At 44.6% G+C, this 22,752-nt stretch overlaps 1 protein-coding gene across 1 annotated transcript in view; it reads left to right on the top strand.

The window, feature by feature from the left end:
- The first annotated feature begins 283 nt into the window (after positions 1-283).
- The window catches only part of LOC146340281 (protein mono-ADP-ribosyltransferase PARP12-like), a 46,971-nt gene continuing 24,502 nt past the window's right edge, over positions 284-22,752 (top strand). The window contains exons 1-6 of the mRNA XM_084811320.1: positions 284-592; positions 12,719-12,851; positions 14,870-15,122; positions 15,240-15,362; positions 15,937-16,035; positions 20,753-20,876. Of these exons, the coding sequence (XP_084667446.1) occupies positions 312-592; positions 12,719-12,851; positions 14,870-15,122; positions 15,240-15,362; positions 15,937-16,035; positions 20,753-20,876 (1,013 nt within the window). The 5' untranslated portion in view covers positions 284-311. The remainder of the gene's footprint in view (positions 593-12,718; positions 12,852-14,869; positions 15,123-15,239; positions 15,363-15,936; positions 16,036-20,752; positions 20,877-22,752) is intronic.

The raw sequence follows: 22,752 nt of genomic DNA, 5'->3' as shown, positions 1-22,752 counted from the left end.
TCCCAGCGTTCGGCTGGGGGGTGCTGGGAGTCGGAGGCCTTTCCTCGGTCTGAACACGCCCGGGATTGCGCCCTTCGGCTCGCGTTTCTCGCACTCCGCACTCCGCTGGCTCGCCCGGGGCGGCCGCGGGCGCGGTCCGGGCGCAGCTCCCCCGGGGCTCGGCGTCACGCAAGACGGGCCCCTCGGCCGGGGCGCGCGGAGCCGGCCCGGGCCGCCCCCGGGGAGGGCCTCGCCACGCCCCTCCGGCGCGCCGCTCCGGTTTCGATTCCCGGCGGCGCGGGGCGGAGCGCGGCGGGCGGGCGCGCGCGGCCATGTCGGACCCGGCGGTGCGCGGCTTCCTGACCAAGGTGCTGTGCGCCGGCGGGGGCCGCCTGGAGCGCGGCGCGCTGCTGCGGGCCGTGGCGCTGCCCGAGCCGCAGCTGCGGCAGGTCCTGGCGGACGCGGGGCAGGCGCGGTTCCTGGTGCACGAGGAGCGCGGCGCCGCCTGCGTGCTGGCCGTGTCCTCGGCCAGGATCTGCGTCCGGAGGGCGTGCGCGGGCTGCGAGAGCCTCCACCTCTGCAAGCTCAACCTCCTGGGCAGGTGCCGAGCCAGGTGAGGGCGATTCCACGACAGCCCGGCTCGGAAGCAGCCCCGCTGTGTTCAGTGGGGCTTAGCCCTGGGCGGGGTCGTTGGGGTTGCATTCTTCGGCCCCGCTGCTTTCAGTGAGGGGGTAAAGCGGAGCATGTTCTGCAGTCTCTCCTGCTGAAATGTGATGGGACTTCAGAAGTGCTTAACTCTCTTTTCTGGGTGATCCAGGGAAATCCCTTTCCGTAATCGCCCCATGGAATGCAATTGGTAGTCCCCAGGTTTAATGCGGCTGCGTTGGTGCGCAGCTTTGTAACTGTTTATATTTGTCTAAAATATGTGATGTCTTACAAGAAATGAAGAGGACCGAATAGGACAGTTACGAGCGCGTTCCAGACACAGGTTAAGTGCTTTTGGATCCTACTGAAACCCATGGGATTTGAAAGTGCTTAACTTGGGTACCAGCAAATGTGTTAGAATGGACATTAATCCCTGTGTTGTTTGAACTGCTGATTCATATCCCTATCTGCTGAGAAATAACTTCAAAATTCCAGACCCAAAAACAACCTTGCCTTGCCCGGCCCTGAAGAATCGCACCAGGCTCTACTAGTCTCTGATTCCATTTGAGGTAGAAAAATGCAGACTGGTCAAAATAGTTTCGCTCAGGAAATTTCCTTCTAGGAAAATGGAATCCTGTTTTTAAACAAACTAAAGTTTGTGGCTAGGCGTGTTCTTCTCTTGGACTCCTCCACTTCTGCATAGATCCTGATTTAATGTTCAGATATAGCTGCCCTTGTACTATAAGTTTAACATCGATACTGACATTTATCAAAATGGCTGCCTTCATCTTGGAAAAGAAACCTCATGACAAACCAAAACCGCCCATGACGGTCTGATGATTCACCATCCGCTGCTATAGAATATGGTGAAATTCGTCATAATCTTTTCTCTTCTGTGGGTTTTCTACAGGTCAATGTACTTTACACATAGTTGATTTTTTTTTTTAAGAGAAAAGACTGATGAAGCCCCTAGCACATTTTTGTTGTTAGCAAATTAATCCTTCTGTAGATCAGCAGTCATAAGTTCTATTCAAGTTTATTTATTGCTTTGTTCAGCCGATCAGGCCATCCGCATACAAAAACAAACAGAATTCTCATATCAACCAAAAGGGAAACCAAAACACAAATTGCCAATAAAATAATCAACAAAAACAAATTTAAAACATTTTAAAATCCTAAAACAATATTTGCCGGCATGTTATTACGATGTTTACAGATTTAGTTTTTTTTAACAGTCAATGACTTTCGCCTCTCCAGGGCTTGACTGACAAACTTGGCGGTCCTATATGATATATAATGATCTGTTCCAGCTAATAGTAATCAAGTTATACTTGCACCGGGAGTATCCTCAAGCGCAACTAAATAGGGGCTCAAGGTATTGCTTCCTCAGATCGATGTACAATGGGCATTCCGCTAGAATGTCCTCTACCTTGGGGCAACCAGCTGGGCAATCTGCACTCATGCCATGATGGGTCCTATAACGTACCTTCACCTCCATCAGTTGGGGTGAGTTCAGTCTGCACCTAGTCATGAGCTATCTCAATTCATGTGAGCTGATGGAAATCAAATATGGGGGAACCTTTCCTGGAGAGGTCATGATGCTTTTATAGATCTTGTTAGGGCGACTTTCAGCAACAGCAGCCGTTGTTGTTTGGATATCAACATCTTGTAATCTCTTTGAGATCTCCTCCCTAGTTCTGTCATAGCCCCTCGCAAGCAAATATGATTGTGAAAAGCCCAACTAAGAAATAGATGTGGTGATCTTGTCTGCCCATGCGCCCCTTCCCATTTCTTCATATGCTAATAAGACCAAAGGGGAGGCCAGTTGAAACACTATCTTTAACCAGAAGAAAGTGGCAGCTTTTTGGACAAGCATTCCCACTGAGTGACAGGCTGTTTCTAGTCAGACAATGGCCTTAGAAGTGGATCTAGGAATCCCGAGTACTCTGGATAGAAATTTATGCTGCACTGACTCCAATGAAACAATATTAACATGGGTCCAGGCAGGTTCCCCATATAATATTTGGGGAAATAATTTACCCTTGTATAGCTCTATTAAAGGGGCCACCATCTTACCACCTGGTCCTGCAGCAAAATGAAGAATGGTGTTACTAGTTGCATTAGTTGTCAGGGCTATTGCTTTCAAGTACTCAGACCAAGATCCTGGACTTTGAAATGTCACTCCTAGGTATTTATGTTTATTAACCTGGTCAAGCAAGTGGTTATCCAGCTGCCATCGGTATTTTTTCCTCCTTTTGCCAAAGACTAAGATTTTAGTTTTTTCATAGTTAACCTGAAGGGCTTCTCTCATACAATATGAGCTTAGGGCTCTTAAAAGCCTACGCATCCCCACCTGGGTATATGACAGGAGAACAGCATCATCTGTGTATTGTTGTTGTTGTTCAGTCGTGTCCGACTCTTCGTGACCCCATGGACCATAGCACGCCAGGCCTTCCTGTCCTGCGCTCTCTCCCGGAGCGTGCTCAAGTCCATATTCATTGCATCGGTGATGCTATCCAGCCATCTCATCCTCTGCCGTCCCCTTCTCCTTTTGCCTTCAATCTTTCCCAGCATCAGGGTCTTTTCCAGGGAGTTTTCTCTTCGCATTAAGAGGCCAAAATATTTGAGCTTCAGCTTCAGTCTCTGTCCTTCCAAGCACTCAGGGTGGATTTCCTTTAGGATGGACTGATTTGACCTCCTTGCAGTCCAGGGGACTCGTAAGAGTCTTCTCCAGCACCACAGTTCGAAAGCATCGATTCTTCGGCACTCAGCCTTCCTTATAGTCCAGCTCTCACAGCCATACATTACTACTGGGAAAACCATAGCTTTGAATAGACGGACCTTTGTCGGCAAGGTGATGTCTCTGCTTCTTACTATGCTGTCTAGGTTGGCCATAGCTTTCCTCCCAAGGAGCAACACTGAAATACTACTGTCAGCAGTCATAATTGACCATAAAGAAGGTTATAAAAAGGTCCCTCTAACCTGTGCCATATACATTGTATATTCTCTTTGAGTAAAAAGGTTTCATGTTCTGTGAAGTTTAAAGTTCCTTTCTCATTGGCTGGATTCAGACATAATGCAAACTATGGTTTGTGCTAACCTTAGTTAAAAACCCCCAAAATCATTGTTTGAGCTTCCAGATGCATAACGGGCAAACCATGGTTTAGTGCTGCTTATCTACTTTATTGTTCTGTCTGCTCAGCACTCAGTTTTGTAAGTTCATTCCCATCTCCAGTGGTTGTGATCTCTTGAGTGGGAGCAATGGCCCTGACTGGTTTATCAATGGTCTATGAATTCAGTCATAACAATAAATCACATTTAGCACAAATGGTTGTTCGCAAATCTGCTTCAAATTGTGGTTTCAGATTCTAGTTTAGCCCTGTTCAGGCATTTGCCTGAATACTTGAGGGCTTAAGGTAGGTAGAGGATCAGGGCCATGCATGCTGGCCCTGGCCCCTACATGTCCAGGCATGACACCCCGTCTACCCCAGTTCAGACCTTGCTGTGTTGAATCAGCAAGGTCTGAAAGGGAGCTCTGTTACGTTTGCTTGAATGCAGATAGAACTCTCCGTGTGATCGGAACCCTGATAAGGGTTGAGGTGGAGATCCGTTACAGGAAGGAATCATCTTTAAAATTGTCTGTCTAAAGCTTCCTACATTTGTTAAAAAACGAATGCTTAATCCCATATTGTGGTCTCTTCGACATAATTTCAGGTCCATTTAGTTATCAATGAGACTGAGTTGGGGTGGCTGGGGGCTTCATCGCCTTGATTCCTCTCTGCTCTTCCTAAATGATGTCCTTAGCACCCACTACATTTGGGGTTATTTATTTATTTATTTAAGCACGTTCACCCTGCCCTTCAGCTGAAAAGGCTCTGAGAGCAGCTTATATACAGTCAATAAAAGAGGACAGTCCCTGCTCTCATGCTTACAGTCTAAAAAACATGACGCAAAAGAAAAGGGGGACAGGGAGGGACGAGGTATGATCATTTTTGCTACTGGGGCAACTTGGCACACCTACAGTTTGAAGGCATTGACTTGATATTGCATATGGCCTCCTAGCCTTTCTCATCTCTCCCTTGGCCTCCTCTCACTGACCTGGTTCACACGTAACAAAAAGCCACCATGGGTGAATTTCCCCACTGGGTTTTTTGCTGTGGCAGCGGCCACCATTCTGACTATTCGAGCTGTGGAGGGGGCATGCCATAGATTTTCATTTCATGTGAACCCAGTAAGGGTGGGTTGTTGAGGTGGTTGACAAACCACTCAGAACCCATAGGCTGTTTTAGGGTTGTGGGGGCTTGTTAACCACTTCAACAACCCACTTTCTCAGGGTTCGCACGTAATGACAAGGTACGCTGCGCCCCCACCAAGTCTTGATTATTCAGAAGTGGCACCTGCCACGATGAGAAGCCCTGCAGGGAAATTCACTATGGTGGCTTCTCATTATGTGAGAACCAGGTCTCTGTCTTTCTCTGCCTCTAACCTTTTAAAGATTGGGTTTCTCTGTCCTAGGCTTTTCTTTCTCTCTCTGACTCCTATTCTGTGCATGTCACCCTCCATTCCAAAAGGGCTCATTGGACATATGTTGTGAGTTAGGTAAGGGAGAGGATAATTCTTGGGATTTTCGGCCTGATTTATAGGGAGCCCTTTGATTGGTTTTAGATTGCATGTATTCTTATAAAATCAATGTGTAAATATTACAAGTACAAAAATAACATGAAGCATAGATAGCAGTGTGGGAAAATTGATTTTATTTATGTGTTTAGGGCTCAGTTCATTCCCCTCCCCAGGCAAAACTGCACATGTGGGATGACATCAGCATGGGGCTGAATGGGGTCTTTTTCCCTCTGCAAGGAAATCTCTGTGTGTGGTCTGAGGGTGGAGTGGGCGAATTGGGTGACCATATAAGAAGCATATATGAGATTCCCATTAAGGTACACACCAGCCAGGGGGAGAGGGGGAGGTAAGGAAAAGGGCTTCTTTGAGCCTGTACTGGTCTACCCCCAACATTTGCATGGTGACGGTGTCCAATTGTATTCTTATTTATTTGAAGATTTTAACTCCACCTTCCAGCCCAGGGTGGGTTAGCACAATTCCAAGTCAAAACCAACCCTTAAAATACAAACTGCAAACCAGTTGGAATGGTTAAAAAACCAATGAAATTAATAAAATAAAGTGGTTAAGATAACAATTAATTTGAAAAAAACAGCCCATACAAACCGGTCTGGCAGCAATGAGTAAATCAGCTTAACATCGTCACCTGAATGCATTTTGACAAAGTGCCTTTTCCCTCTTTGGCATAACATGGTCATATTAATCATCTACCTATGGTAGCTTTCTATTCCCAGCTTTTCTGTGGCATTGTAATATTGCTAGGAAGCTGTGCTTGCCTTCAGTTTCGATTCTCATGTGAGCTGGCAGAGAAAGGCTGGACCTGCCTAGTCTAGTCTGGCTTGAAACCAAACAGCACAGGGATAGATAGAGCAGGGAATTATCATGTCTGACTCTGCTGTGTGTGTCTTGGGGATGAGGATCACTGAGCACCTTTGCTCTAAAGGAGGCTGCTTAGGCTATGAGGAGATCCCCCTCTCTTGGGGTTGCCAGATCACCAGTAAAGGCTGCTCCTGAAGGATGCAGGGCAGGAAAGCCCTCTAGTTAATCAGTGGGGCTCCTCGTGTCAGGTGCTGGCTGAGTCCTTTCAAACACTGTGTGACCTGTGAAAACCGGATTTTAAAGGTACGGCACACTTGACTTTTCTTGCTTTGTGTGTCTCTATGGGACAAAAGCCGGATAATACTCCAGTGTGTTTCTCATTCCGTTGTCCTGAAGATCCCCCCCCAAGAGAGAAATGGCTGTGGGGTCAGTCAGCAGCCTAGTATGTGAAGATTGGGTACCCAATACCTAAGAGAGAAGAAACCCGGAGAAAGGCATACAATATGGAGGCAGATGCATTTCAATTCGCTACTTCTCTCACTGTGCTGAAAGCCCAACTTGTGTTTGCTTAGAAGCGGAAGGAAAGTTGAACTCCACCCACTTCTTTTGTCAGGGACTAGAGTGAATTAGTTCCTATTAAACTTGAAGAATATTCTTGTCGTGTAAGACCACAGAATAAGTAAGGATTATATATTAGTAGTCGTACCATTATGCATTACAAAACTTTCTGTGGCACTTGGAGGGCTAAGAGAAAGGGGTTCAGATGACCCCCTCCCGCCCACACACATTCAGTGACTGTATGAGGGCAGTCGTAGGGCTACCACTGATGGACCTGGTGGCCACACCACCCACTGTCTGCGCACTCACTGCCTGTAAAAAGGTGCGCTCCCCATCTTCCAACAGATGTGTGTCACGGTCTTCCATGTGAGAGGGGAGACCAAGCCCCTTTTCACACTGAACAAAAGGGTGGTGGGTGGGTGTAGCCGGGAGCGCTCATGTTGGCAGGAGGGGCTGTGTGGCCACTAGGTACAGTCTGACTGGCTGGCATATGTTTTGTGGGTTAGTGCTCATTTTGTCAGATTATGAAATGAAGCTGGTTGCTACAAATGAAACCGCTAATGCTTACAGAGTGGGTCTCAAAAGCCAAGGAAACACAAGAGATAACAGAACACAAATGCCAAAATCCAGTCAGATCTGGTCTGTCTGACTTGCGTCACGTCCATGGTTGGGAGTGAATTTTTCGACAGGCTTCCCATTTTGGATTGAGCAAGGGCCTGAGGGCCAGCAATATTGACTCTGCCCAGGGTGGAGGCAAAGGGCTCTTAAGCCTCTAACGTGAAGAGCGGTTAAGGTTTTGGCAGGGCCTATGCTTTAGCTATCCCGGTTGCTCGCGCCCATTTGCCTGTGCCCTGGCTGGCTCATACACAAGAATAGGGAGGTGAGGTGTATAAGGGCAGATCACTGTTCAGGCGTTCAGATTGTGTGTTCAATGAATGCCCATAATGGGAGGGAGACAAGGCCATCTGAACAGAAACCTCGCAGGTACAATCTGTACACGTGGGACCCCGTTCAGGCATTCAGTGCAGCATGTAGGGAAAGGAACAGATCATCCACGTGCATTCATTGAACATGCAGTCTGAAATTCTTAGAATGGGGGAAGTGGCTAATAGTGGTGTGTGTGTGTGTTTTGCAAATTCTATGAGGTGTAATTCAGATAATTTTGCTATGCTCAAGACTTATCATTGTCTTTGATCAAGCTTATGAGGAACGCTGGGGAAATATTTCTAATTCCTTGACGGCACTAGGCTCTTGTCTTCCAGTGCTGGATGGGATTCAAAACATTTTTTTCAAGCTCCTAGATGACCAGATGTTTAGGTGTCTGGGTGACCAGGTGCCTAAGATTTATCCGGTTGTGCCTATGAGAAAACACAAGCCTTACAGAAGCACACACAGCCAATTTTAATTAATTTTGCCCCAGTTTTCCTGAGCAGATTTTGTATGACTTAGGGTGCAATCCTATGCAGGTTTAGGCGGAAAAAAGTCACACAACTCCCAGCATTCCTCAGCAAGCATGGGGAATGCTGGGAGTTATAGGACTTTTTTCAGTCTAAACATGGATAGGATCACACGTTCAGAAACTTTTTGAACTTGGATTGACTTACTTTTAACACTTTTTCATTTACCACCTATACATCCTGTCCTTTAAATAAATGTAGGGAAGGATTTCTGAACCTGCCTTATACTCAGTCTGTCCACTGATCTATCTAGGACATCATTTTCTATTCCACTATTCTTCATCTGATGGGTTGTGACCAGCAATAATCCTAAAATGTATTGAAGCAAAGGACACACACCACTGTTTTTGCCTCTGTTTTATTTAAGAGGAGTAAGAAAAAACGAAAAAGAATGGGGGCAGGAAGGCATGGGGAGAGAGAAAGAGGAGGACATTTGAAAAGGTTGAAGATGTGTTTACTCTGAGTGGCAGCAACTCTCTAAAAGTTAAGATTTCCAGGAGATGTGTCTATCTACCTCTAAACAGTTCTGTTGTAACATTGATTTAAAATAAGTGGCTCGTGTGTAAAGTACAAAAAAATGTCAATATATTTTTAAGATCCTGAAAGTGTTGTTAATACGTAGGGCTGTTCTTTCTAGCTATCGTTTTAGTCAAACTTTGACCTCAGTGCCTTGGATAAACACAGAGCAGAATTTGGTTGCTAGGAGCAAAACTTCAACTTGTTTGTGTCTTACCCCTGAATCCAGTTCGCCTGTTGATTCCCATCCAATTGATGGGAATTGCATCTAGTATAAACAAAATAGTTATGTACAGACACTGAAACTATATCCTGAGCTGAAATCTCAGGGCCAAACTACATGTGATGTTGTTTGCACTTTTTAAAATACTGTGTTTAACCTGACCACTTTCATTATGGAACAAAAGCAACTGCGTAGCCCTGATCTGAAAGATGTTCCCAATCTACACCAAATTTCCTTCTGAGAATTACCTTCTCTCTGGCTGCTGTTAATCCCCAAAGGTGCTATTTGCAGTAAACAGCAGCCAGGAGGGAACAATTTCAGCAGGAAATTAATGTGGGGCCTTGATCCAGATCGGGAGTACATTCTGGATTGGGTTAATGCAGCTGCTTTTACTCCAAAGTAAAAGTGTCTGTGTTAAGCACGCAGTTTTAAAAGTGGGAAAAATTCACATAGGGAATGAGTTTACGTGACATGACAAACTTCGCCGCAAATAATCTACGCAGTGTGGGTTATTTTCGGAACAATCCATGGTGCACCCAAGAGATGATCAGGCTCAGCGTGAGTTGTTCTCCTCCTCAGTTCTCCTCCTGGTATCCCAGGGTCCTGCACAGCAGAACCTATCTTGTCTGCCCATCTTGTGGCTCCCGTTCGGGGCAGTTACTGCTGTGGTTGCTGTGAATGGGAGCTGTGAAAAGGCAGTCTCATCTTGTCAATTTCCTTCATACTGTACAAAGTTCCCTTTGACAGATGAAACATACCAGGGCATTGGCAAGGCTATATATACAGTCAGGGCCAGAAATATAGGAACAAGGATAACTGTTTTGGCAGTTGGCCTCTGCACACCACCACATTGAAGTTGAAAGGAAACACACCCAGATGGGAGCGAAGTCAGGACTTTCAGCTGTAATTCAAGGGGTTTGACAAAAGTGGGGCACTAACCATTCGGGAAGGACAGCCAGTGGCATACACACACACCCATCATTGGGGGCTCATAAGTAATGGAGCGAATGGCTGACAAGCAGCTGCATGGCCAGGTGTGGCCTGTTTCCTGGGTACCCTATGACCAATCAAGCAGATAAAAGGCCTGGAGGTGGTTCTGAGTGTTACATTTGCATTTGGCAGCTGTTCACTGGAACCCCTCACATGAGGTCCGAAGAAGTGTCCATGCGAGTGAAGGAGGCCATCATTAGGCTGAGGAAACAAAATAACCCATCAGGGAGATAGCAAAAACATTGGGAGTGGCCAACACAACAGTCTGGAACATCCTGAAAAAGAAGGAATTAACTGGCAAGCTCAGCAACAGCAAAAGGCCTGGAAGACCACAGAAGACAACTAAAGTGGATGACTGCAGAATTCTGGTCATGGCGAAGAGGAACCCTTTCACAGCATCTAGCCAGGTCAAGAACGCGCTTGAGGAGGTAGGCATGTCATTGTCAACATCGACAGTCAAGAGACGGCTTTATGAATGTAAACACAGAGGCTTCACAACAAGGTGCAAACCACTGGTAACGCTCAAGAACCGAAAGGCCAGATTAGCCTTTGCTAGCAAACACCTAAAAAAGGCTGCCCAGTTTTGGAATAAGATTCTTTGGACTGATGAAACCCAGATTAACTTGTACCAGAATGATGGGAAGAGAAAAGTATGGAGAAGGAAAGGAACAGCTCATGATCCAAAGCATACCACATCATCTGTCAAATATGGTGGAGGCAATGTTATGGCTTGGGCATGTATAGCTGCCAATGGAACTGGGTCACTGGTGTTTATTGATGACCTGACTGCTGATAAAAGCAGCAGGATGAATTCTGAAGTGTATAGGGCTATACGTTCTGTTCAGATTCAGCTGAATGCTGCCAAACTGATAGGATGCTGCTTCATATTGCAGATGGATAATGACCCAAAACATGCAGCAAAAGCTACCCAAGAGTTTCTCCAGGCAAAGAAGTGGGATGTTCTTCAATGGCCAAGTCAGTCACCTGATCTCCACCCAATAGAGCATGCTTTTCACATACTGAAGACAAGACTGAAGGCAGAAAGACCCACAAACAAGCAGCAGTTGAAGGCAGCTGCAGTAAAGGCCTGGCAAAGCACCTAGAGGGAGGAGACTCAGCATTTGGTCATGTCCATGGGTCCCAGATTTCAGGTAGTCATTGGCTGCAAAAGATTTTCATCCAGGTATTAAAGGCGATCCTTAAGTTTGAAATGATGTTGGTTTGTTCCATTACTTATGAGCCACCAACGATGGGTATGTGTGTATGCCACTGGCTGTCCTTCCTGAATGGTTAGTGCCCCACTTTTGTCAGAACCCTTGAATTTCAGCTGACAGTCCTGACATCACTCCCATCTGGGTGTGTTTCCTTTGAACTTCAATGTGGTGGTGTACAGAGGCCAACTGCCAAAACAGTTATCCTTGTTCCAATATTTCTGGCCCCGACTGTATTTGACAGCTGCAAGTGCACACTTGCGCAACTGTGAAAGACTGGCAAAAATTAATAATCATAATAAAAATACGAAGACATTTGCGCAAATTCCTGGGGCTGAAAATACATATTATGCCCCCATTTGTGCAAATCTTGGGCTGATTTTTTTTTTTTTAATGGGGGTTGCGAACAGTTGATCTCCCCTCCAAAGTGCTGTTTGGGCATCAGTAGAGGAGCTGTCACTGCAGCACGGGTGAGATCATTCTGAAAGAGCGGCAGTGGTTTTGCCGTCCCTGCCAAGCGGCTCCGTAACTGTTCGCTGCAACCCACGATGGGTTGGCTCTGCCAGGTTTGGATGACACGCCCAGCCCATTGTGGGTTAAGCAACCTCAAGAAGCAGCCATAGGTTCTCAGGGTAACTTTTGAATGAAAAATAAGCCAAACTGCAGGAAGTCCAGGTTCGGATGACACAACAACCCACCGTGGCTTGTTTCAAATGACATCCCATGATGGGTTGTCATGTCGTGTGAATCCAGTCATAGTTTGGCCCTTAGAATATCCAAAACTGGTACTAGGCAGAAGAAGGAATATTTATTTATTAGCAGAATGCTGCTGCCAGAATTTTGACTGGTCGAGCCAGACTCATGCATATTACACCAACTTTAAAAGAGCTTCATTGGCTGCCTATTGGTTCTGGACCCAATTCAAAGTGCTTGTGCTTAGCTTTAAAGCCCTGAATAGCTTGGACTCAAATCCCCGAAGGAGCATATTTTCCCATGTTATTTATTGATTTGATTTGTATCCTACCTTTCTACCCCAAAATGGCACTCAACCTACCTGGGCTTTCAGAATCTTCTGCTGAGGCCTTTCTCCACGAAGGAAAGGAGTATTTTGGCAGTGGCGGCCTGGCTGTAGAATGCTCTCCCTGTATTACAGCAGCCCTGCAAGATGCCTGTCAGTGAGGTCAGGTCATGCAGTACTGAGGCGGGGCGGGGGGACAGCAGTTTTTGTCCTTACCACAGCAGCATGGCCAAGCCAAGTGCATAATTTTCCTTTTCTCCACAGGACTGAATGGCAACTATTCACATGTATGGGACAAATGAAAGAGATGCACTCAGGGACACCATTGGGGTGAAGGCTAAGCCTGCTTCCTACCCCTGGGGACTTCTGCCATTTTGACAGTCAGACTATCATGATAGCTCGACCTCTTCATCTGCAAGGCCCCATCCTTGGGCCTATTTCTTGGCTACTCCACATTGTGACAGATTTTGGAAAATATATATGTGTGTGTGTGTAATATATCTAAAATCACATTTCTCCAAGGAACTCAGGGCAAGTACAAACTCTCAGGCTTTGTAGTACACTGAAGAAAAGAAGGCTCCTTAAAATATATAGGCCCTCACTGCATAGGCGTATACCAATATTATAATATCAGGTATTTTTGCTAATTTAACTATGATTTTCTCTCATTTTCCTTTTATTCTAGGGCTTGTAAGTATTCTCATGAAATTTTATCCGAGCATAACCGAAAAGTCCTAAAGAATCATGAACTCTCCGGCCTCAATGAGGATGAACTGCGTGTTTTACTTCTCCAAAATGATCCTTTTCTCTTACCTGATGTAAGTTATGAAAATACCATACAGTGATGTGAGGTGATTTTTTTTTCTCCCAGCGCTTAATTTTTCTGTGGAAAAGTTCCCATTTCATAAGTTCATTAGCAACAGTGAATGGTAGATGCTATTTGCAAATACCATAGTAGGCAAGCCTGGCAGTTTCAAAGGTTTTCAGGTGATTATGTGTAGCAAGTATGTGAGAAAATGCATATATGTCTCTGAAATACATGTATGTCTCAGTGTGAAATGGAACAAATAAGTAGTGACAGCGACACTGAAGGTGCCCCAACAACGTCAGTGGAACAGAACTGGACTCTTGAAATAGATGAGCGGTTGTCAGCGTGTCATGCGTGGTTCTCTAGGTTGCTAACCTTTGTGAACGCATTAATGATTTTCAATACCTTTGTTTTTTTCCCTTACATTTAAATAATGGAAGGGGAGTACATGCCATTGTCTTTAAGTTTTTACAAGTATTCCATTAAAAAATTCTACATGATATAACATTTACATTAAATTCAGTGTGGTTTATTTCCCCCTTTCAAATATTTCAGGTCAAATATGTGTACTGGGACAAAAAATTAACACTGGGTATTTTTTTTTTTAGCTTTGTCTATTTAAATACAAGTAAAATAAACATGCTAAATTAGATCACACTCCAAGGAACTGGAAAATTTAGCCTAATTTGCATAGGAAAATTTTCCATTTCAAAATCTTCCCATTCAGAGATTTAACAGAAGGGGGGGAAAGCCTCTGTTGGTTCCAGTGGAGACTGTTTTCTTTTGTTAACTGGGATGAGTTGGGGGTATTTCAGGAACAGGTTTAGTTTTTCCCTCCTGGTCTGTGGTGGTTCCAATCTGAATTGGGGCCATTTGTGCTTACACTAGAGTAAAGAAAATGCTAACCCTCAGCTACATTCTACGTAATTAGTGCAATGCGTAGTTTGTCTCTGAATCAGGCTGTACCATAGCTTTGTGTAAGGGTGCTGTTATACTGGCCACTTCATTTTCAGTTGCTTTCCCAATATGAAACTTGCCTTTTTCACAGATGTCACACAGATGTCACACCTGGTTTCATGTTTTCATTCAGCTATTCACCAAGACTCCAGGATCTTTTTTTCTATTTAGTCACTGCCAGTCAGTCAGACTCTGTCTGTACATATGTAGTCGGGATTTTTTTTTGCCCCAGTCTGCATCACTTTACATTTATTCATAGTGAACATCATTTGTCATGTTATTGCCCCTTCCCCCAGTTTGGCGAGATTATTCACAGGCCACTTGGGCATCATTGTCCTGAATAACTTGGTGGTGAAACACCAAACTGGAGTTACTGCTCAGTTATTGCTAAGTCCTGCTTCTAGATAACTTACGAACGAGTAAAATAGCACTGGTCTTAGTACAGATCCTTGGGGGGCCTCACTGCCAATTGGCCTATAATTTCCTAGCTGCTCCCAGATTCCTTTTTTTAAAAAAAATGATGTTATGCTTGCTAATGTTGGAGGCTCATTCTAATGACAAATTGCATTTTTTTATAAGAGATCATCAAATTCACATTTTAGTTCTGTTTAGGCTATCTGGACCTGGTTACTTGTAAATTTTTAATTTGTCAGTTAGATCTAGAACTTCATTTGCCATAGACGCTGTTTGGATTCAGTTCTTCAGATGCCCCCCTCCCCAAAAACCAGTTCTGGCACAGAAATCTGTCCAACACCTCCTGCAATGAAGACTGATAAAAGAATTGGTTTAGCTTCTCTGCAATCGCCGTCCTTTATTAATCCTTTCATCTAACAATCCAGCAGCCTTCCTGGGTGGGTTTCCCACTACTGATGTATGTTAATAATTCTGTTTGTTCTAATATTTTTAGCAATTTGCTGAGTACGTTCTTTCCCCCCTTTCTTTTGTTGTTATCAGTTTACATCTTTTACCATTTTGTGCTATTTTTGTTCTCATTTCCATTTCGGAAAGACTCCTGTACAGGATTGATGGACATTCCTGCATGTGTGTCTTCCATTTTCTCCCTATTTCCAGGTATGCAATTTCTACAACAGGGGAGAAGGCAATTGCGGCCAGCAAGATAATTGCACCAAGCTTCACATTTGCCGATACTTTCTCAAAGGACAATGTAGGTTTCCCCGATGCAAGAGGTCTCACAAGCTTTTGGACCCAAATCCCCTGAGGCTGCTGCTTGCAGAAGGGCTGGATGATAAGATAGCTTGGAATATCCAGACGATCTGTGATCACAAAACTGCTACATTGTTCAGAGAATTAGGTCTATCCAAAAGTGAGTGCTTATAAATAGGGGGGTCTTGTGGGCACCTGTGTTCTCTTACTCATACACTCTGGTGTGCAGAAGCACCACCTTCTCTTCATCTTTTGAAGCTCATATCTGTTCTTTTAGATTATTCCTCAAACTCCAGGCCTACAGCAAGTGGAGCAAAATCTAATGCTTTGAATCAGAGGGAATACAGACAAGAACAAGCTTCCAATATACCTACTTCCAAGAAACCAGACCCTGACCAAGGTGAGCCAATATACTTTTTAGCGTAGAACCCAAGTGGATTGAGTTGTTGTTGTTATACTTTTTAGCATAGAACCCAAGTGGATTGAGTTGTTGTTGTTGTTGTTATACTTTTTAGCATAGAACCCAAGTGGATTGAGTAGGTCTAAGCCAAAACATCTGTATTGCCATGGCAAAGGTTTTCCGCACTGCTGACCTTGAACCTTCGTAGACCCAAGCTTGAGCTTTAATCCCAGCCTGCACTATGGGGCCCACTTTTAAACGTTTAGTGAGCAATCTGTATTCCATTACTCTATTACCATCTGTATATTTCAGCCATGTACCAAAATTCGGCAAAGGTTGACAATGCACCTGTACATTCCAGATGAATTTTGTTTGAGACCAGTGTTTTGCAGTGTCCCTTGTGACATAATTTAGGATCCATCCACTGTAGTTCTAATTTGCATTGACCTGGTCCTGAACAGAGCACTGAGAGTGTCTCTAGGTTCTGCGTGATGGAGCAAAGTACCACCCTGTCACTTTTTGTAGGCATGATAGAGAGAAATTATGTCTCTTGATTTTCCCCTTTCTCTTACAGGTGTAAAACCAACTCTTTCTACTAATCCTCAGTATACAGAGAAGGAGAAAAGTGATGAAATTTGTGTGTACTATGTCTGGCAGTTCTGCAAAAATAAAAGTAAGTCTCAATAGAGAAGATACGGGCTGGGTTTCCATGATGGCCCTTTTCAGGAATAATGCCTCCTTAGCCCATTAGACCAACGTTGTTCACACATTCCTTCCACCTGCCTCATCCTCTAACTCAAGGAACAGCCGTGGGTGCGGCAGAAGGAGGCCTTATGTCAGAACACAGAGGGGTGGCGGTCAAAGCAACTGGGATATCGAGATGGAGAGAGGGGCTGGAGCTCTCTGTCCCCCACCCATCAAATTCAGTGGCTGTGTAGTTTGTATTTGATAAAAGGTTGTTTCAGCTCTTGATCTGGAAACTAGCTAATGACCCAAGTTAGACACGTCGGTCCAATTGGTCTGCTCATAGCTAGCTGATTGGTACCAGAAGGCAGGACTGGGTAACTTCTGCTCTGCTCCAAGGGCTTTAACCTGGGGAGCATGGCAACATTCCTTCTTGCTCCTTCTGCTTTAATCGTATCTATATGCAACTGCTGGGAGAGATCACCCCACATTTTGGAGTATGGTGTCACTAGGATGCTGATAACACCCAACAGTATTTTTATTTTCATTGAGCAGTGATACAATTGCTGGACAAAAACCCATTGTGGGGTGGGTGAGAGCTAATAAATAGAAGTTTAATCCAAGCAAGTTAGGCTTGCTGAGGGCAGGGTGCTCAAAGAATGAGGAGGCAGTGGGTTTGCCTGTCATGGATGGGGTTGTCCTTGTTGTCTGAGGATATGCATCCTTGCTGCTTCATCCTCCGGTGGCAGCAAGGTATAGGAGCATTTTCCCCCCAACTTTGGTTGCTGAGCTAGCTACAATACTTTTTCTCAGATAAGGATCTGTCCACCATCATCTATGCATTGGTAACTTCACATCTACATTCCTGTGCCGAAGATGAGATGGAAAGGGCCTATATCCCCAGGTTTAGTTCAGTTGTACTGGCTCAGTGTTCGCTTCTGAGCCCACGCCAAGGTGTTGTTGCTTCCTTTTCAAGCCACAAATGCTCTGGGGCTATGGGACATCTGCTCGTAGTTGCCCTTCCCTGTTCCCTGGGAAAGAAGGTCCAGTGCTCCCTCATTTGCCCAAATCAAATTGGTAAGGATTAGGAATAGAGCTTGTTTCACTGTGGCACCAGGAATTCATTTCCAAAAGAAGTCCACCCGGTCACCTCTCTAATTGTGTTCTGCTGGCTGGTGAAGATTTTGTAGGTAGTTAATACTGCTGGTTTTGCTAAAGTGCTCTGCATTGTTTTAGCTGTTCCCACTGTTTAAGCCCCTCCTGTTTTTATGGCTTAGGAGTTTTAATGCTTATTTTGTATTTTTTAGACTTGCTATGACAAATGGATACTGCCTCTGTTTTGATTAGGTCTTTCTGAATTCGTGTATTTAATTTGTTATAGTGCGTATCGTCCCTGTTATGCAGGGATGATAGGTTTTCATATTGTATGTCACCTCAGTTGCCTTTGGGAGAAAGGTGACGGAACACTATAACAAATAATTACAGATCTCATAGAATCGTAGGGTGGGAAGGGGCCTACAAGACCTTCAGGTCCAACCCCCTGCTCAATGCAGGAAGCCTGATTCCCAGGCGGTCTCCCATCCAAGTACTAACCAGGGCTGACCCTGCTTAGCTTCCGATATCAGGCGCATTCAGCCCTTTAACAGAGATTAAGGACTCTGAAAATGGGACAAAGCTCAGGATATGAAGTTTACCTCATAACAAAAGACAGTATTCTGGGACAGAGCAAGCAAAACTGCACATGGGGAGTTGAAGTTTTCTTGCCCTTTCACACACTTGGAATCAGCCTTGTGCAGATTTTCAGAAGCAGCCAGGAATGTGTAGCTAAGCTTGTGTAGAATGCAAGCCTTATTTATCTATCTGGCTTGTAAGTAGACATTTGCGCAGTAGACTGTGGTGAGTAAGCATAGGGAAGCTTTACAAAAGGTGGTTCTCTATTTTAAAAAAGTGTGCTTGGCCAGATTGGTATCAATTTGTTTTCCAAGTTAATAAGTAAATAGTTGTTACTTCTGTAATGAACTTGTCAATTTGGCTGCCTGGATAATATCCAACATTGGTCAATGATAGTGACTGGGTTTGGATGACACAATAACCCACGATGGGTTAATTAACCCATGATGGTTTATTTAACCCATCGTGGGTTATCGTGTTGGCCGTCGGGATATTTTTTTACCCACGATGGCTTATTCAACCAAAATAACCCACACAGATAACCCACGGTCTGCAGTAGGGTTTATTTAAGCTGCCGTGGGTTATGGTGCTGTCTGGTAGTCACTGTGGGTTAATTTGGTCACCTACTGACCCCTGTGGCAAGAGTGGTCAAAACCTCTGTTGCCCTGCTCCTCCTGAGCTTTGGGAACACTAAGGGTGCAATCCTGTGCATGTTTAGACAGAGAAAAGGCCTACAACTCCCAGCATTCCCCAGCCAGCCATGCTGGCTGGGGAATGCTGGGGGTTGTAGGCCTTTTCTCTGTCTAAACATGCATAGGATTGTGCCCTTAAGGGACTAAGCTAGCAGTGTTGTCTCTGCCAGCAATGTCTGGTGGTGGGTGGGGTGGAAATGCACACTTTCCTTTTATCGCTAAAGCGAAAATCCCGAGTGCATCAAAAAGGTGGTAGTGGCTAGAAAACCTTGGAGGTTTCCAGGTTTGGGACAAATCTCCACACACAGCCTCTCCTAGTCAGGAGGCACCGATCCATCGTCAAAGCCCTGCACAATTACCCCAGGGGAGCAATAATCCCAAGTGCAGTAAAAAGGAGGTGGTGGCTAGAAAACCTTGGGGATCTGCAGGATTGGGACCAAACTTCACACACAACCTCTCCTAGTCAGGAGGCACCTGATCCACCATCAAACACCGGCACATTTACCTCAGAGAAGCGAAAAAACTCTAGAGGACCAACAACAGAAGCGTCCTTGCCATAGCTAGCAGTGTCTGGGGCCGGGAGTAGGGTGTACTTCTGTTTTATCGCTAAAGCGCTATAGTGCTTTAGTGATATTCAGAATAGAAGCAGGTTTGTGATAAAAGGAAAGTCTGCATTTCCACCCCCACCACCCACCCCCAAATTGATGGCCATGGCAAGGACGCTTCTGTTCTCACTTCTCTGGAGTTTTTTGCGCAATTGCAGTATTGGGAAGATGTTAAAGCCTGTTTGCCAGCAATGATTATGGGGAGAATTGCGCTTTAGCACTTTAGCGAATGATGTGATATCTCTACGAAGTTCAGTTCTGATCCAGCAAACCTCCAGGGTTTTATAGCCACCTTGGACTTTTGCTGCTGTCCAGTGTCGGAGCTGGGTTTTGAGGGTGCATCAGGTGCTTCCTAGGAAAGCTCTGTGTGAAGTTTGTCCCAATCCTGCAAACCCCCAAAGTTTTCTAGCCATCGCCCCCTTTTTGCTGCACTTGGGATTTTTTGCTCCCCTGGCGTAATTGTCCAGGGTTTTGATGGTGGATCGGGTGCCTCTTGACTAAGAGAAGCTGTGTGTGGCGTTTGGTCCTGCTCCTGCAAACTCCCAAGGTTTTCTAGCCACCCCCCCCCTTTTTTTCTGCACTCAGGATTTTCGCTGCTTGGTGAATGATTATGCCAGGTTTTGATGGTGGATCAGGTGCTGCCTGACTGGGGGAAGCTGTGTATTACGTTTTGCCCAGATCCTGCAAATCCCCAAGGTTTTGTAGCCCCTTCGATTTTCGCTGCTGTCAGGGTGCTGGGTTGGGTTGTGATGAAGCATTTAGTGCCTCGTGAGTAGGGGAGGCTAGCTATTTGGTCCCAGTCCTGCCCCCCCCCCCTTACACTTCTGGTTTGATTGCTTTAACATATTCCTCAGAGCTAAGCCAGCGAAGAGCAGAACGGCAGCAGTTTTGGCCACTCTTCCTGCACAGCTCTGTAGCTGGCCAAGCTAACCCATGGTGACCACCAGACAACATGATAATCCACGATGGGTTAAATAGCCCACTCTGCAGACCATGGGTTATCAGAGTGGGTTAAAAAAACTTACCAGATGACACAATAACCCATAATGGGTTAATGAAGCCAGCGTGGGTAAATTAACCCATCATGGGTTATCATGACATCCAAAGACAGTGTGTTAGATCAGCTTAGAATCAATAATGCGCTGCTTTTCTGAACATACTGGAGCAAACCCACTGATTTCACCAGGAAACACAGGGCCAGCTTCACAGCTAAGCAGATGACTATGAAGCAGTTTCACCGGTTACCACTTCATTATGAAACTCAGTTCCAAGTGCTGATGATTACCTTTAAAACCCTAAATGGCTTTGGGAAAGGATTGTCTTCCCCCATATGATCTTGTATGGAGATCAGTTGGGGATGCCCTTTTGCTCAGATGTCGTTGACAGGGATATGTGAAAGGGCGTTCTTCATTGTGGAACTCTCTGCCCTGCGGGATCAATTTACCCCCTCTTCGACATCATTCCAATGCCTTTTAACAGATACTTTTGTATTGGCAAGGTTTTTTTTAACTTGACTAGGGTTTGAATTTGACTGGCTCTCACTTGTTTTGGGAATCTTTATTTGCTGTTCCTATGTGTTAATATGCTTCTGTTTCTGTTTTTAACATAATTTTATTTATTTTTAGTTGCAGTGATAGCCACCTTTGACATTTTTGTTGAAATGGAATGGTAGGTTCTACTCAGGTTCTGTTATCAGTTGAAACATCCTGTGATCCCTTTTTATTTGTTCTCTTTGCAGATAACTGCAACATGATCCATTACGATCTGCCTTATCGATGGCAGATGTATATAGGAAATGGTTGGAAGGATATTGCCAAAAGAGAAGAAATAGAAAAGGCCTATTGTGACCCAAGCATTACCAGGTATTGATCTGGTTGATCTTGCCCTCTCTGTGAAAAGTTCTAGTGGAAATTTGCATTCTGTGATAGAAGTTAAGCCCAAGTCTCTCTTTGTGGGCCTCATTCCTTTAGAAAGGATGTGTGTGCGGTGGCCCACTTTCTTAATCCCACAGAAGTTGCCATGGCATCACGAGGACATGGCTTTCACATTTTAAAAAATGTAATTTTCTGGACCTCATGGAAAATATTGCATCTCTCACTATATGTATTTATTTACAAAAGCATATATTTACAAAAGCATTTAAAACCAAATGAAGAAAGCAGCGCATAGTCTTGAGTGGATGGAATTTGTCATTGTGATATGGATCAAGCCAAACCATTTCTTGGCCAGACTCTTACCCACTGATTGAGAGTATAAACAATTCCATTAATAAAGCAGGCCAATTACAATCTGGAATCTCCATGTAGGACAAAGCCAAGGAGTTTTTGTTACATTGTGAAAAACTATTTAAGTCAACTAGCCTCTTTGTTCAATTCCAAAATCCATATTAGTGTTCTACTTTTATTAGGCCGAATAAAGATCTTACACTAAAAGGGAATTTGGGGTTTTTCTCATGGCCAACACCATCATAAATCTGTGCAATATCTTTCTGTTCAAGCAATCATACAGATTATAGATGCTGCAAATTTATCCAAGTTTTCATAATCTCATAAAAACACTTTAGAAGAGCTTGGAAATAGTGCTTCAATTTTGCCATTATAGTAATATCCCAAGTTCTAAAACCTTGTCTTAAATTAATGAGCAATGTAACTATTTGTTCAAAATTAGGGAGTGGGAAAGGAGGAGTTGGGAGAGGGGAACGGAGCCTTGGCAAGTGACAGCTCTAGCTGCCAGTAGGGCTGAACTTTTAATGCAGCAATCTCCAATCACAGTGGTGGAGGCGAGCTTGTATATAGTAGGAGATTCTCTTTTTGTTTTCCAGTGTGAGAGTTGGTCGAAGTGTAGAGGAGAGTCCTTCATTGCCGTGTGTTGGCTGGATTGTGCAAGTCCAGCTTTACTTGTTTGTTCTGCCCAGTACCCAGCCCTCCTCAGTTCCATTTCTTAGTCTTCCCTTTTTCTTAAATCCTTCTTCTAGACTCGTAAAACTGTCTAGACCCAACTGTCTGAAATGTGGCAGGTTCAGTCACTGCCAGGGGCTGCCATGCCCCCAAATACCATGCAGTTGTGTAGAAGCACCCCAAAATATATAGCTCTTTGCTTTGATAGATTTTCTGGAAAACACATTTTACCTGTGGCTGCCACATAAACTGTTAGAGCCATCTGTCTGAAAAATGGCAGGTCCAATCGCCTCCAGGTCACCAAATTTCATGAATTTCTCATAAAAACTAAAAAAGTTATATCCGTTTCTGTTCTCCGATGCAAGTCAATGGGAAAATGTAAAATCTGAATAATTCGGATTTCCAAGTCTTGATTTGGATCCCGGGTCTGAATCAGGTCGGATCAAGTCCAGATCGGTCCAAGGTGGATTGGGGCCCAATCCAAAGCCCCGAATTGGCCTCCAGATTGGGTCGGGGGGCCCATACACAGCCCTACCTGAGAGGTCGCTTTGCTAAAGATGATCCTTGTAACAGTATAGGCAAAAAATGTCCTATTAATGTTATTAAATGTAATTCATTGTATGACTCCAGGTGGCTCTCATGGAAAATGTTGCCATCTCTTAGCTGAAAAGACTGAATTTGAACATTCAGTATTAGACACCGATTCAAAAAGTTTATTGATTAAAACTGTTGTTTGATGCTCTTGAGACTTAAATTACTCTTTTTAAGGGTGACTCAGATAGCCAGTTTGCAAGCGCTGATAATTAATCCAAAACAAACTTGTCCTTCACCAACTTCCCTA

The sequence above is a fragment of the Heloderma suspectum genome, chromosome 7, assembly GCF_057233095.1.
Source record: "Heloderma suspectum isolate Gila_16-S chromosome 7, 16-S_ref, whole genome shotgun sequence".
Classification (NCBI taxonomy): domain Eukaryota; kingdom Metazoa; phylum Chordata; class Lepidosauria; order Squamata; family Helodermatidae; genus Heloderma; species Heloderma suspectum.
Note: the sequence above shows the minus strand (reverse complement) of the source record. Positions and strands in the feature narration are given on the sequence as shown.